The sequence below is a fragment of the Chamaea fasciata genome, unplaced genomic scaffold (assembly GCF_029207755.1).
Source record: "Chamaea fasciata isolate MVZ Bird 193981 ecotype frontalis unplaced genomic scaffold, bChaFas1.0.hap1 SCAF_11, whole genome shotgun sequence".
NCBI classification, from domain to species: Eukaryota; Metazoa; Chordata; class Aves; order Passeriformes; family Sylviidae; genus Chamaea; species Chamaea fasciata.
Genome location: NW_027094096.1, coordinates 14,417,529 through 14,432,787, shown reverse-complemented (window position 1 = coordinate 14,432,787; position 15,259 = coordinate 14,417,529). Strand labels below are relative to the sequence as shown.

At 51.9% G+C, this 15,259-nt stretch overlaps 1 protein-coding gene across 2 annotated transcripts in view; it reads right to left on the bottom strand.

The window, feature by feature from the left end:
• XXYLT1 (xyloside xylosyltransferase 1) overlaps positions 1 to 15,259 on the bottom strand; it is a 32,155-nt gene that overhangs the window by 12,079 nt on the left and 4,817 nt on the right. Inside the window, exons 1-3 of one of the 2 annotated variants that reach the window (XM_066193321.1) lie at positions 14,513 to 14,595; positions 13,927 to 14,074; positions 3 to 135 (exon numbers count right to left, since the gene is read on the bottom strand). In XM_066193321.1, coding sequence (XP_066049418.1) covers positions 3 to 135; positions 13,927 to 14,074; positions 14,513 to 14,515 — 284 coding nt within the window. In that variant the 5' untranslated portion in view covers positions 14,516 to 14,595. Of the gene's footprint in view, positions 1 to 2; positions 136 to 13,926; positions 14,075 to 14,512; positions 14,596 to 15,259 lie in introns of those variants that run through there. The other variant, XM_066193320.1, reaches the window with a different exon arrangement.

Sequence of the window (15,259 nt, the reverse complement as noted above, 5' to 3'; positions counted from 1 at the left end):
ACCTGTACACTGGTTGCATTTCCCTGGCAATCCCAATGACTGCTCCCTCCGGGAAGTTGTCAAACTCATCAAACAGGTCTCGGATGTTGGTCTTGTACTTCAGGTCCAAGTCTACCTGGATGATCCGTGTTATTTCTGAAAGCACAAAGATGAAAAGTCAGCAATATAAGACAAAACTGTAACCTGTGATTACCAGCAGCTACTGAAGGAACTGAACCCAATGAGGATTTGTGTCATGGGTTAACACACAATCCAGCTACAACCTCTGCATGAAGCAAACAAACTTCAACCATCATGAAGCATTTACTACTGTGTGTTTTCTTCACAAACCATTTCTGGTGACCCCCTGCTTCTATCCATTCCCTCCTTCCTTCCAGAAGACTGGTTTTCCATATAACTGACAAAAGCAAGTCACAGCTTCAACCCAGCCTATCTCCGTTTCTGGAAGTGCTTATGTAGTCTCAGCCCCACAAAATCCCATGTTTACTTTCAGCTACCAACTCCATGAGTGTTTCACACCTCTAGCTCAGACAGCATCCATTCCTAGCCTGACACACCAAAGCAGTTCCCATCATGGACAACATCAGTTCTCCACAGGACTCCTCCAGTATCACCTGCACAAACCCATTACCTCCCAGCAGCTTGCCATGGGCTTCCCTGAGGAAGAGATTACAGCCCTCTGCCTGCACAGAACTGCTGGTGATCTGCAGCAGCCTAGAAGACTTTATTATTGCTGGTGGCACCCTCTCAGAGGCAAGGGGTGTTGTGAAGACATGGAAGCATCTTCCACTTGCAGTGAGGCATCAAGAGCAAGGAAAGGCTGGAGAACATAATTTTCAAGGCTGGGCCTAAGGTCCTTAACAGGGCCAGGCCCCTGCCTGAATTTGTCCCAGTCTCCCTTGCAGCATACAGGACTAAAAGATAGAGATGCTGCTTGGGGGAGTGTGCAGGGGATGTGACTTGACAAGACTTCTCATCCCAGGTGATCTGGGAATGCTGCATGGATTGCAGCAGGCCAAGTGTAATGCAGCAAGTGCAAACACTACAAGAGATCGAGCCATCAGATGGGATCTCCTAGCCACAAGCAAAGCCATGGTCATCTTCTGGCCAGGCCAGCTCAGCCCTTCTCAGTGACTGTGAGTGGAGCCTTCCCCAGGGCATTATGTAATGCCCCCTCTATTTATATTTGTTATAAAAGCCAAGAGCAAATTGGTCAGGTTGCTTAGCACTCAGCACTAATTGGATTGTAAGGCTGTGTCAACCTGTTTTGGTCCCACTCATCATGCACAGGTGCCTTTAGAGCTCCCTGTAGGCTAGACCTGCCTGTCACCACCACTTCCAGAGCAATTAGCAAACCAAGCCTTCATCCTTCCTCCTGCCCAGTACCTGCAGGCAGGAGGACAAGCCTTGCCTGCCCTCACCTTCTGCTGCCTGCATCTGCTGCGCCTAGGGGCAGGGCTTCCCATCAGGCTGGTGTTGCTGGGGCAATGCTCACACTCCAGCCTTTCCACCACCATAGTTCCTCATCCCCTCACCCTGTCATGCTCGGGACAGGCTGCTGCCTACTCCTGGCTGCTGAGAGCAGGAGGCAATTGCTCTGTTTTCAGCCCCCAAAGCCACCATGGGACTAGAGACCCAGAGGCACTGAGGGCAGCCAGGCACCAGCAGTAATCCCCCAGCACAGGAGTGAAGCTTTGCATTTTCAAAAGTGTTCACTGCTTGGTGTTTGTGTTTCAAGCAGATGTCGGGCTGTGCAGCAGCTCTGAAACTTTTGCAGATCTTGCACTAATCTGGGACTCTTGGCATTTGGTCATACCTACCACGTTGTCCTCATTTAAGAACAAAAAGGCCCTCTGAGGTTAAGCAAGAAATATACTGCTTACACTGTGAAGCACACAAGCAGAAATATAAATCAAGGAGAAATAGTATCTAAGCTACAACTTGGGCTGTATCTCAATTTACTTTTTAAACATCCATCACACTCTATCTCCAAAAGCGAAAGGCCATGCTCCCTTCAGCCTTCAGTACGGCAATCCTCAGGCCTACCTGGTATTTACCATCACCATAATCCTCTGTTTGCAAAGATTTAAACCCCAGGAACAGTAATTCACCACAGGCTAAAGCAGGTCTTGACCTGAAAGCAAATTCCCCCAGGCCTTCTGAACTGCCTCAGAAGTGCCCAGTGCAACTCAAGCATATGAATCAGCAGAGCAGTAGGTTTCTGCAATGAGGAACAAGACACGTATCCCAAATGCACCAAACCTCCCCAGTGGCCCAAACTACAGTGGGGCAAACCCCCAAATCCTAAACATTACCACACTTGAGAATACCCACACTGGTCACAAAACTCCAGGACAAGAGTTTTACAGCACAAGCTCAGCTCCAGAAAAATGTGAGGAGCCTGAGCCCTACAAGGTACTGCTGAGGCTGGGAAGAGGGGATGGGATTCCCAGGGGCAACTCAGCACCACTCACCCTGGTGCCCAGCAGCCAGGCCCAGATGCCTTATCAGATTTCAATTAAATCAACTGTGAGGCACGTCATCTGATTGTTCTCTAAAATTACAGATGAACACCAACTGCAATTAATCACAGTGGAGAATGAAAGGAGCTGGAGGAAGCTCCTGCCTGCCCCAGTACTTCAGTGGGTGAAAGGCTCTGGAGGGTCCCTGTGCAACCCAGAGCACATTGCCCAGCCAGCTGTCCCCAGAAGCCTCAGCTGAGCAGAGAGCTGAGCTGAGCACAGCTGCAGTGCCAGGCAGGGACACCAGTGCCACAAGAAGCCCAGGATGGAGACACACAGTTTATTTACACAAACACCCGGGTTCTCCATCCTGCCCTTCATTAGAGGCTTCCTATATTTGGCTCACCCCAGCACACTGGTCCATGCTGTGCCCTGTGCTTTCCCCAGGAAATACTCCCTAAGAAATTAAATCCAGAAAGCACCAAGTACTTTTTTTGGTTTAAATTTTTTTAAATTTTTGAACTTTTTTTGTTAAAGCAAGCATGAACTGCAACACTGAGACGTAAGTGAGCATGGGTGACATTAAGCATCACTTTGCCAGATGCAGCTTGCACGCACAGATTAATGGCTGAGATGATTTCTCTGCCTGGGACTGGCAAGGGGCCAGGCACTAATATTTATGATGTATCATGCTCTCTCGCCCTTCCACCAAGCGCTTTGTCCTGGCTGCCATGTGGGGGTGGAGGAATCGTGTGCTCTCTCAGTCACATGCTGCTCAGAAGGATCCGGATGGAAATGTGGAAAAGGCTGTGTTCTGCTCAGCAGTGAGTTTTCTAACTTTGCCATACTGTGTAGAACCCTCCACTCTGTTCAGCTCCAGCTCTTCCAGCCACGGCATGGAAAGTGTAGCTGTACCACTCAGAGCAGAGATGGTCTCCATTAGCACTGACAGCTTTATAGCACAGGTTGGGCCCATTTAAAGCTTGTAATCTTTTACTGCAGCCTTATATCAGCAGCTACAGCAGGGCTGTGCTCCAGGCTTGGTTCAAAACCTCCCCCAGCCCTGTCCAGAGGAGAATGGACAGGTTCAGAGATGTCTCATCCCACAGCCTCATCCAGTGAGGGAACAGAGGCAGACAGAGGTCATGTCCCTGTGCCCTGCTGCCCCACATTCTCTGCCAGGACCCAGTGGGGCTATGACAACACACAGACAGGCACCCTGAGGGGCACAGCAGGCTGTCTGGATGCTCTGAAAGGCACCCAGGAGCCCCTGTGGCAGGGGGCAGCTTCTGAAGCCCTTCCCAAGAAGCATGGACCCCAAAAACTGCCCCAGGGCACAGCAGGGATAGAGGAGGCATGCAACAAGCTAAGCCACCCCACCACTGGAGTGACACTTAGGAGCAAATTTGGTCTAGATGAGCAACCTCATCTACCAGGTGACACACCTGTCCATGGCAGGGGGGGCTGGACACAGATGAACTTTAGGGTCCCTTCCAACCCAAACCATTGTAAGCTTCTACGAAATTGCTCTTCCCAGAAATGTCAGGCAGGATTTTGAATGGCAGCAGGGGGCACAGGAAGGAGGTGAGCTTTGGTGGACCCAGCCAGAGTTCTGGGGATGTCATGCAGTGAGCAATTAGCAGCAGCTGTTACCCCTCCAGCCCTTTAGCACCTGCTCCCATTGTTCAGAGCAGCCTATGGATGGGCAGCCTTGAACCTCCCCATAGAATAGGACTACTTTCCTCTAACCTGAGATGAGAGGATGCACTCTAACAAATGTAAATAGTGGATTTATAACTACAGGACAATGGATGAAGGGTCAGGTGAAGAGAAGATGCAAAGGCAGGAGCCTGCTGAGAGCAGCACAGGCTGTTCTGCGGCCGAAGTAATTTAAGCTCATCCCAACAACCTTCCCTGTATAAAGGTCGCTCCCCTGGTAAAGCTGAGCCCAGACAGCAGGAGCAGGGCTGGGGTCTAAGTGCTGGCCTTGGCTCCAAACCCTCCACCTCCATACAAACCACACCAGATCCAGGGATGCAGCATGCCACCACTGGCAGTGGAAAGGGGAAGAGCTGTGTCCAGGAACTTAAGAGTGAAATGGAGAGCTGCAATCACAGCACAAATGGCAGAAGCTGCCCAGCAAACATTGCAGTCTAAATCATTGATAACTGAGCAGTGGTTTAACAGATGTAGAGTAGAAGCAAGAATGAAAATGCTGGAAGTGCTATAACTCTCCAGTACTGACAGGCTCATGTTAGCACAAGCTCAGCTCCCTCAGAGTAAACAATCCTGCCTGCAGCTGGTCTGGCAGAGGAGATGCTGCAAGCAACAGTGGGATACCAAGAGGGGACAGGACACCACCCCACCAGGCTGCACTGCGCCCAAATCTCACACACACTCCTGAGGCAAACACCTGTCACCAAAGCAGGGGGTAATTTGGCTCTGCTCCTGCCATCCTCTGCACTGGCACCTCCACCTGTCTCAACAAACCTGTTTTTAAGGACTTAACCATTCTGATGCTTCATGCCAGTGAGGAGAGACTCCTTTAACATAGAATCATGGAATTATTTAGATGGGAAAAGACCTTTAAGATCATCAAGCCAACTGTTAACTTGGCATGTATCAGGTAGGAGCACCTTGACCTCCCCACACCTCCTCTGCATAACAGCAGAGACTTTTGGGGCCAGCAGCGCTGGAAGCAGAGCAACTCAAGAGAACCTTCTGCAGGGCCAGCAGAAGCTGCAGCCAGCATGGGTGACACAGTGCAGCCAAGTGACGGGAGTGTCCCCTGCTGGCTGCAGCTCTGGGTGTTGTGCAGCTGCAGCAGGCTGTGGGGAAGAGCCAGGGGATGGCTGTTCATTTTGCCACTTGACTTAGACCACCACAAGGAAGAGAGACAAGCAACTAAAGCGCTCTGAGCTGCAGTCAGAAGGGCTGGGGATCTCAGGTCTGCTGGTCTACAAATGCTGGGCACACCTGGACAGCTGCCCCTCCACCTCTCTGAATTGCTTTCAGCAATGTTATTTTCAGTCGGATTTTTCAGCTGTCCCCATCATGACAGGACAAGATCCCAAGGGAAGAAGGAGCTGTGAAGGACCAGCAGTGACTTTTAGATGGCTGCCTTGGGCAATAAACCTGGAGCAGGGCAGCAGCCTCCAGCTCCAGCGGGCAGTGTGCCTGCAGGAGCAACACGCAGATCCACAAAGCTGCCTGTGCTGGCTGTGAAACCAGGACCCTCCGCCCTCACTGGCTCAGAGACACGTGTGGCCAAGAAAAACTCCACTCCCACAGCCAGCACCATGGCCAAGCATGAATGCAGAGTGGGTGACAGGCTCCAGAGGTCCCTGTGCAACCCAGAGGGTACTGCCCAGCAGCAGCAACCAGCTGTCTCTAAAATCCTCAGCTGCAGCAGGGAGCACCTGCAGTGCCAAGCAGGGATGCCAGCACCTCAACAAACCCAGTGTGGAGGCACACAGTTTATTTACACAAACATGTTGGGTTCTCCATCCTGCCCTTCATTAGAGGCTCCCTGGGTTTGGCTCACCCTCCGCACTGGCAGCTGCCCCTGGCCGCTCTCCCTGCTGCTGTCAGCAGGGTTGTGAGCAGCTTCCTCTCTGGCTGTGTGCTCCCCTGGCCAGGCCTTGTTTTCTCCACACACAGCCTCCCCTCTGCGCCCAGGATTAATCACTGCTGCCTGCCCAGCTGACCTTGGCAGCACCGGAGAGCCTCGCCCAGAGGAAGCAGCCAAGGCAGGGGCACACGTGCACATGTGCAGGCATGACACGCTCCTCAGAGCTTGCTGCCACTGTGCTGGCAACTGGGGGGGCTGCAGTCCCCCTTCCCAGGAAATGGTGCTGCTCCAGAGCCCACCCTCCCAAGAAGAAGACGATGCCACAAAGCCCTGCACCAGCAGAGCTTGCCAAGGTGCAGGGCAGCTTACCTTCCAGCTGTGTGCTTCAACACAGGTCCTCACATCTGCCATGCAGCCAAGGGTCCCCTGCTCTCTTTGGGACAGCCCAGCAGCTGCCTCCCCATCAAACAGCCTCCCTTTCTGCACACAGAGTTCCAGGGAAGTGCAGGCGATGTGCCCCAGCGGCCCGGCTGCTAACGAGGTTTCTGCAGCACTGATTAGGCACCCAGCAGAGCAGAGTGGTGGCTGCAGCACAGCAGCTAATCAGCCTATCAGCTAATTAAAAAATTAGGCTGTCTGCCAGAGACAGATGACAAATCATTGCTACCACCCACGCAGGGCAGGCACCTGGGTGAGCTCGGGGGTCTGGAGCAGCAGAATGTTCCCAGGTATTGACAGCAGTATCACTTTGATCGCCTTGCTCGACACCCTGCAGCCACCTCCTGAGGGAAGGGGAAGACTCAGCAGGAGATGGATGTGTTTTGTTCCAGGAAATTAATTTTTCCTGTGCATCCAAGTGTCCCTTGTAATCCGTCAAGGTCTGAGTGACTAATATTATGCAGCACTCAACACCTTGGCTCTTAACTGGACTCAAAGGCAGCAACATTGCTAAGCACGCAATAGGTTTCAGGATGGAGCTGGAAATGCTGTTTGCCTTGTATTTAATATATGCTATTGCTGGGGGAGGAGTGTGAAAACACTTCTTGGAACTGGAGGAAGAGCAGCAGGAAACCTTTTAATCAGACAAAATAAGGTTTGATTTCAGGTTGCTATAAATTACAAAAGAGTGGATGAAAAGCTGTGAAGTAATGAGCAGGTGAGATGGAAAAGGAAACCAAAAAGAGATACAGGAAAATAAATTTTCTGGGCTCACATCCCAGTTAACTGCACACACTGGGGGAAAGGGCTGCAGGCAGATTTTGTCCTTGTTTCTTCCTGCTAAGCTCTAATGAGCTATGGCAGAGCAGGGAGAGGCTGTGGGGAGAGCAGCCCTGGCAGTTACACTGGGTGACCCCCAGCAGCTTCCAACCCTTTGGGGATGGGGCAGCTGGTCTGGCCGGGGAGAGAGGAGGGCAGCACCCACCACGGCACTGGGTGATGAGACCCTGCTGCTCCGTGGGAGCGGGGGGAGCAGCCAGCCCTGGCCTGACAGATCTAGGACATCCAAAAATAATCAATGGTGGCATTGCAGCAAGGGGCAGGCAGTGGAAATGATGAGAAGTGACACTACCCCCGGGGGCTGTGGGCCATGTTGGCCCCAGAGGCAGCAGTGCCACAGGGAAGGGGTCTGTGCTGTGATGCAGCACCCAGGAGACTTCCAGGCACTTGCGGAGCAGCAGCCACACCTCCCTCATCACAGCAGCCCTTCCTGTCACCTCCTCCACAGCAGGACTGCGGCCAAGGCACTCTCCTCCAGGAGAGCCACGTCCCACAGGCAGCCAGATGGGGTTAGCAGCTCATCTCAGCAGATGTGGACCCCTCACCAAGGCCACAGCTTCCATCGTTTACCTGGGGTGGGCTTATTCAGAGATCTGCTGTTGCCTGCTCCTGAAAAGCATCATGAAAACAACTCTCTCACACAAGAGGCTCACCCCAGCAAGGAACAATGGCTGGCACAGCTATTCCTATTGCTCGCAAAATGATCACTCCAGAGTCTTTCCATCACAGGGTCTGACATAAGTGCATGCAGCTCAGAGACAGGCTGGGAAGGGAATCTGGCGGTTTTTCACGTGCTTGCAGCATGAAGCAGGGAGGGAGGTTATGAGAGCACATCAGAAACAATTAACACTCCCTCCATCCCTGTAAAGATGGAAACATTTTTCCAGAAAGTAAACCCTTTAGCTACTGCAGCATCCCTTGGGAACTGTGGTTTGGGAGCGCAAGGCTCTGGGGCCAACTCCCATGACTCCACCACAGACCCCAATTTTCTGTGCCTTTTCCCAGCATCTCCCCGTTGGTAGCACACAATCAAGCCTGAAGCATCTGGGACATGGGCGCTTTCCTCCCAGCCCTCTCCCAACAGCTGCATCTCTGCATTCCCTGATGTGGTGGAGCTCAGCAATGATGGCAATGCTCAGCCAGCAGGAAAGGATCAGGAGTGACGCACTTTCAAAATGCTCACTTATTACAATTATTACAGTGATTTGCTGAGTTCTGTGGGCAGCTGCCCTGTGCACCAGGAATTGCTCTGCAGCTGACAAGAGGAAGAAGGGGGAGTGATGCCTCCCCATCTCCCTCTGCCAGGCTCCACCTCAGAGATCTCTGATGCCCCGTGTAACACAGGATGTGTGCAGTGCAGGTCTGCTCACAGGTGCTGTTGAGGGGACACATCACACATGGGCACCTGGCACCCCACAGGCAAACACAGTCCAACTGGGCAATCCTGTGCTGTGGATTCAAACAGTGCAGATGCAATGTTGAATCCTCAGGCACACATCTCTACAAAAGCAATCAACAATATCTTCAGGATGCTGCCTGTGGGCTTTTCCAGAAGGACACTAGCAGAAGACAGTTACTAGTCAAGGCATTATTCCAGTAAACAGACTGTTTTCCGGGTAACTCTGTGCTTAACCCCTTTCCCCAGTTCTCAGGCTCTCCACCTTCACAGCCAGTGGCAGCAGTGCTCCAGCCTCAGCACAGGCCAAAGTGCCCTGAGAAAGCACAGCATAGCTCAGTGCCTGCTCCAACACAGCTCCTGGCTGGCCTTTGCCTTCCGCCCAGCTCTGCTTGGTGGGAAAGGCATAAGCTGATGTTCACAGAGGCCTCTGTCTCCAGGCTGGTACTCCCAGAGCAGACAAAGGCTGATATCAGTTTCGTGGGAGACCAAGCTGGAGCCAGCAGCTGGATCCTGCTGCAAGCAGCACCAAACCCCAAGCGATTGGGGCTTGGTCATTATCAGGCTGCTTGGACAAACATCATTATAATCTGGTCTATGCTTAACAATCAGCACAGCTGTTGATAATGAGCTGGAGAAATTGCCCCGTTCAGAGTCTGAAGCCAGGGAGACCACTGGACTTCCCATCAATCCTGATGTGTCACAGGTGCTGTCTGGACACCCACTAAGAACCCAGAGGCACAGCTCCCTGCTGGCAGTCACTTCCCCAGACACAGTGCTGCTTATTTACCCACAGCACCACCCCTGCTTCTGCCCACCCCCCACCCGACAGGCTCCTGCACAGCTGGCAGCTCCAGGACACACCAAGGCTTGCTGCCCATCACACAGCAGCCGGCCGTGAGTCCCTCATCCATGAGGCAGCCCAGCACCTACAACATCCTGCAGAAAGGAGGTCTACAGATCCCCACAATCTGTTCTGAACACCCTTCTCACCAACTGTGATGTCCTCCAGGTCCTGTACAAACTTCTGCCTTGTATGGCTCACAGCTTCATGGACCACACCATAACCCCCTCAGCCAGCCCCTCCCAGACTGGAGGGTCCCAGTCAGCCAGGCTGGTCCCACACAGAATCCGCTGCCCTCTCTAAACCTCTTTCTTTTTTACCCACAGACCACGTTGGTATGCCATAAATTTTGGCAATACATAATGTTCAGTTCCACTCTGTTCTCCTTCCTCATAGCTCCACATCTTTATTTAGTCACACAGAAACTTACCAACTTCTCCCACTACCTCTTAGTTCCCCTGCAAGCCTCCTATGAACAGCCTTACCAAATGCACCTGCAGAACAAGCTCCTGAGTTTTCAGGCAGCAAGCACCCAGGTGCATCTTCAGCACCTGAAAGATGCAGTATGCTGCATGAGGGCTAACCTCACACCCAGCAGAGCCCAGGGGCCCTTTGCAGCCGGTGCTCATCTTCCACCCTTCATCACAGCTTCTACCTTCAGGCTGGGCTGGACAGTGAGAGAGAAACCCTGAGAACTCCCCCACATGCTGCTGGCGGGAGATCACCATGCCCAGAGATGCTGCTACTCCCCATGAAGACAGCCAGCTGTTTGTACCAGCCAGGAAACTCTGCTACCTCCAATTTATCCAATACCATCTTCAGTCAAGTTCTGCTAAATATCCTCACTCCATGTGAAGGATGGTCCCGTCAGCCAGGTTTCAGAGCCTCCCCTGAGCTAATGGACTCCACTCCTCTGTCTAAGTTGGCAGAGATAAGCCACAAAGCTGCTTCTGTGTCACGTCTCATTTTCCCTCTGCTCCTTATTCTCCAACAGAGCCATCCTGCTGCAGCACCATCAGCAACACCAATGCAGTTGAACACCAAATGGCAGTTTTCAAACTCTACCCAAGCTGCTGGATGCTGCTGGCCCTCTCTTGGCCCACCAGCTCCTGGTGGTCCTGAGGAAGATCACTTGTTAAATGAATTTTTTCTGACTTGGGCCAAGAATGGGTGCCAAGAATTCCTTGGGGAGCTCCCAGCTTCCCCAGACTGCCCTTCTGTCACCTCAACTCCTCCGCCTCTCATTTGTGGCACCAGGAGTCTGTCCACAGACCTTGCCTGCCAGACAGACTTGCCCAGACACTACTCCTTCATGTACCCATAGAAGGGTGATAAAAAGCTTGCTGGGTCCCCTGAAGTTAGTCAACTAAAATGACAAAAAGTGGTAGAGGGATCAAAGCCAGTCAGGAAGGAAGAGGTCCCCTCTGGAAGGGCATACTGAAAAGGAAAGTGAAAAGGTCCGAGTCCTTGTTCTCCCTCCTCCTCATTACATTGCTCTGCAAGTCTCAAGACCATTTCATGCTGGCATTGTCCTCATCCTAGCAGCTCCTTCTAAGCCTGAACCTGCTTGTCCTCTCTGTGTAACTTCCCCATCACTTCCCCCTTGCAGAACCATTCTGATGGAACAAGCACTGCTCCAGCTCCCTGGGCCTGGCCACACCACATTAAAATGGGATTTATGAGCCTCAAGCACAGACAAGAGTTATGCAGTCTGCACTTCTGCGTGCTGCATACCAACTCCCCAGCTGGTTTAAATCAGATTAACTCCACTGATGTAAGACATTTAAGGCAAGAGTGTTCCATGATTTACACCAGCTAAGAAGCTGTTATAATATAACTTGGCAGCTGCAGGTTTTAGATCTGAAGTTTTTTGGGCAAAGATCCCAAGTAACAGTAAACGAGAGAGCAGCTGAGTGGCAAATCCCATTTACCCTCAGTGCAACGTGGATGCAGCCAGCATACGTCCCACAGAAGTCCCTAAAAAATAAAAATAAAATATAAAATAAAATAAAAATAACCTGGTTTTCAGTTTTCAGTGCCACTGGTCTGCAAGGTCAATGCCCCACCATGATCCATAGGTTCCAAACGAATCACTAAATCATGACACATGAAAATGCCTCTCTTCAAAAAATGATATATTTGGTAAACTAAAGCCAGGCAATTTTAATACAAAGCTCACTTGCTACTGAAAAAAACCCTGTAGGCTGATAAATGCAAAGCAACACACCAGAGAGTTTAATATTCAGATCAGAGTCTTCATTTCTGCTAGAGGATGCTCAAGCTTCCAATCAAATCTGAATTCCACAAAAAAGTGGTGTTAATGCTATGGAGCCAGATGTGCTTTGAGAGGTGCACAAAAAGACGCAGCACTCAGAGCAGAACACAGCATTCAAGGCAGAAGAAATGCCAAAGAAACGCACCAGGAAAAACGGTAATATGCCTGAAAAAGAAGGTTTGGTCCTTTCTCGTCCAACTTAGCAAAGTGGCTTCTTTAGACCAGTAGATACTGACTTGTCTGAGTCAAGAGGGCAGCAAGAGCACAGTGCCATTCCCACACCACCTGCAAGCCTGCGAGTGGGAGGAGAGCTGCAGCCTCTCCTGATGTCTCTCGTTCAGTGCTGGCCACCCTGGGAGGGGCCCATGAGCCCCGCCAGCCCCATAAATCACCAGGCACACAACACAGTAAACCTGACCTCCCTTGCAAGGGAAATATAAATCAGCTTTACTAGCAGCTTCTGAAACAAAAACTAAACTCATGAAACTGTAAAAATGCCTCTTTAAACATCCTGTGCCCCAACAGACCACTGAAAGCCCTGTCAGGCTGAGGGAGAGCAAACAAGCTTTCCAAGAGATGAGACGCCTCATGGGTTGATGAACCGAACTGAGAAAAGGCATTTCAGACCGAGCAGCTTCTTGCTGGCAGGCAGCACGACAGGGATATCTTCAGCACACAGTGAAGACAGAGTACGGAATCAGGAGGAGTGAATTAGCCAGCATTAATACCATCATTTGTATGCAGTGTACTTCAAACCGTTCACAGTGCAGACAGCACCAGACACACACAAAATTACCCAAGTCTGAGGGAGAGCCAAGTAGAGCACATTTGCTGGAGCCCACAGAGTAATGATCAGTGAGCTTAGACGGGACCCTCAGGGCCACCACTGCTCCACTGTTTAATGAACTAGTGTGGGAAAGCCATGCCAGGAGGACAGGGGCAAGTCCATAAAGAAGAGAGGAAGCCTCATGAAGTGAGGAGAGGTAAGAGCTCCTGAGGAGACGAACTGGGACAGGACTCAGCAGGGGCACAGGGGAGCTGTATCTGCCCACATCTCAGAAAGAGTGCACCTGACACCCGTGGTAGGAAGTCTGCAGGGAGTATAAGAGCTGGGCAGAGGCTCCAGATGCCAAGGAAGCTGCTGGTGCCAGCAGCTGTAGCCCTGGGAACAGGCACACATGTGGGAACAGGCCACCATTGCATGACATCCACAAAGAGCTTTGAGAGGCTGGTTACCTCCTCCTGGGGTAGGTGTATGGCCAGGCAGGGTCCCGGGGCTCCTTGCCACCACTGCCACCCACAGCTTGCCATGCCCAGGGAGGACATGTGACCAGCTCAGGAAGGGATGCTGCCATCACTGGTGTGCCAGGCCAGCAAGGCAGCTGACAGGGAGTACCCAGGGACCAGCACTGGGAATGAACAAGTAGGGCTACAGGAGCTCCAGTGAAGGGGTCTGAAGCCCAAGGACACAAAACCCCATTTGTGCAACCAAAGACTAGACAGCACACTAGCTCCAGGAGAGGCAACTGCACACAGCCAGGGGAGGAAAAGGGCATCAGATGAGCCAAGCCCCTTCTGCCAGCTGCCTTGTTTCCCTGCAGAGTTCTTGTTGTATCTGCACTTGATAACAGCAGAGGTACAACAAGGAAACTTAAGCAATCAGTGGCTACTAATAAGAAAAGCTTTCCAAAAGCTCCCTAAAGCCAAGAGGAAAGACTCAACAACTACACTCTGCTGATGCTCAAGAGCGCACAGCTACATCACAGACACAGAGCACCCCTTTCTCTAGGCACCCCAAGGGGAAAGAGGTTGTAAACACACACAGAAAGGCCTGCTTGCTCCTGTCTCACCTCTCCTATCATCTCAGGGCGTAAAGGCAGGGCCAGCTGCCATGTGACAAGGAGAACCTCCTCTCACTCGTGCCAGCAGAGACCTGGATGTGGTCTTGGACTGGTGAGTCCATCACTCTGCAGGAAGGAGCAGAATCCTAGGAGGCCATCCCAGAAGTTTATTAACTTTCTATTTCAAATAGCACCAGATAACATCTCTGTGCAGAAGAGGAGAGGCTGTGTTGCTGGAGGCAGCACAGCAGAGACTTACCTTTGGGCATGATGCGATGCATTGCAACCGACAGGAAGAAGATGGAGTCGCTGTAGTAGGTCCCCGATCCAGCGCTGAAGTGTTTCTGCATGGCCTCAACGATGGGAAACAGCTTTTCTGTCAGCTCATTCACATCATGGACTATTACCTGGCAGAGACACCAGAAACACCACTCAGATGCCGTTTCTGGGGACAGGCCCAGCTCCAGCAGCCTTTGCTCAGCACCCACCAGCACAGGACGAGGGGGGAGGTGGGTAAAGCACAAACAGTGCTGGTGGCACTGCAGCTACACAAAGGGGCCTGGCTGCCTCAGCTCCTGCACATCCTGTTGATGCAAGAACTGGTCAAGTGCAGGGAAAAGAGAAGGGCTTTTACAGCCATTTCGTAACTGTAAGGTGGGCAGAGACTTGATTCCCCTCACACAACCAAGTGTGTTCCATGTTTTGAGCTATTTCTCCAGTGTGTACCCACTGCCTGATGCAAGCACATATCTGGTCTCCCATGTGGAGTCCATCAAAAGAGGCAACAGTTTGCTCCAAGCTCTGGTATGCTGCTGTTTAGAGCCAAGCCAGACCACATCACTTACCATGAGGACCAAGGCTTACTCCCTGCCAGAGAAGCAGGCTGTGACAGGGCCAGGGACGCAGCCTGGATTTCCTGCTCCTCAGCCCAGCATGGAGGCAGGCTCTGCAGCACGTCCCGCCGGGGCTGCGGGGGGAAAGGGAGGACAGGCCGCAGCACGCTGATGACAATCCAAACATCAGGAGCTACAGCAGAGCTGAGCAACTTCTGTACGTGGATCTCAGCCTGCCTGTGCTGGAGATTTGCTGGTGCTCAGCCAGCACTGCTCGGCATCCCTCAGCCCTGCGGGGGCCCATGCACCAGCACGGGCCCTGGCATGCCCGTGCCAGCTGTGGCTACATCCCAGAAACAGCAGCAACCCCAAATGCACCCTGCCAGCTACTGTAATTTTACAAGCTTATAATTTATTTTGGTCAAAGTCCAATGAACAGGAACTTTCATGCAGCTCGTTATACCCACAGAAGGATACAGGTCACTGAATTACACAAGATAATGAGAGGGATTTTCAGGATAATTAAGAGAGATGAGGGACATGACCCTGGTGCAGATAAGGGGGAGTGCAGGAACTTGACTGTGGAGACTCGAGGTCGTGCCGCCTTCTTCAGATCGGAGAAAGCAGGAAAAGTCCTGCTGGAACTGAAGTCCAGCGAGGACATGACATTGCAGCAGTACTTGAATTTTGGATAGGGGAACCTATCACCCTTGTTTGAGGGATACCAAGACACTTCTAGAAGCTGGCCCTACCTTCAGC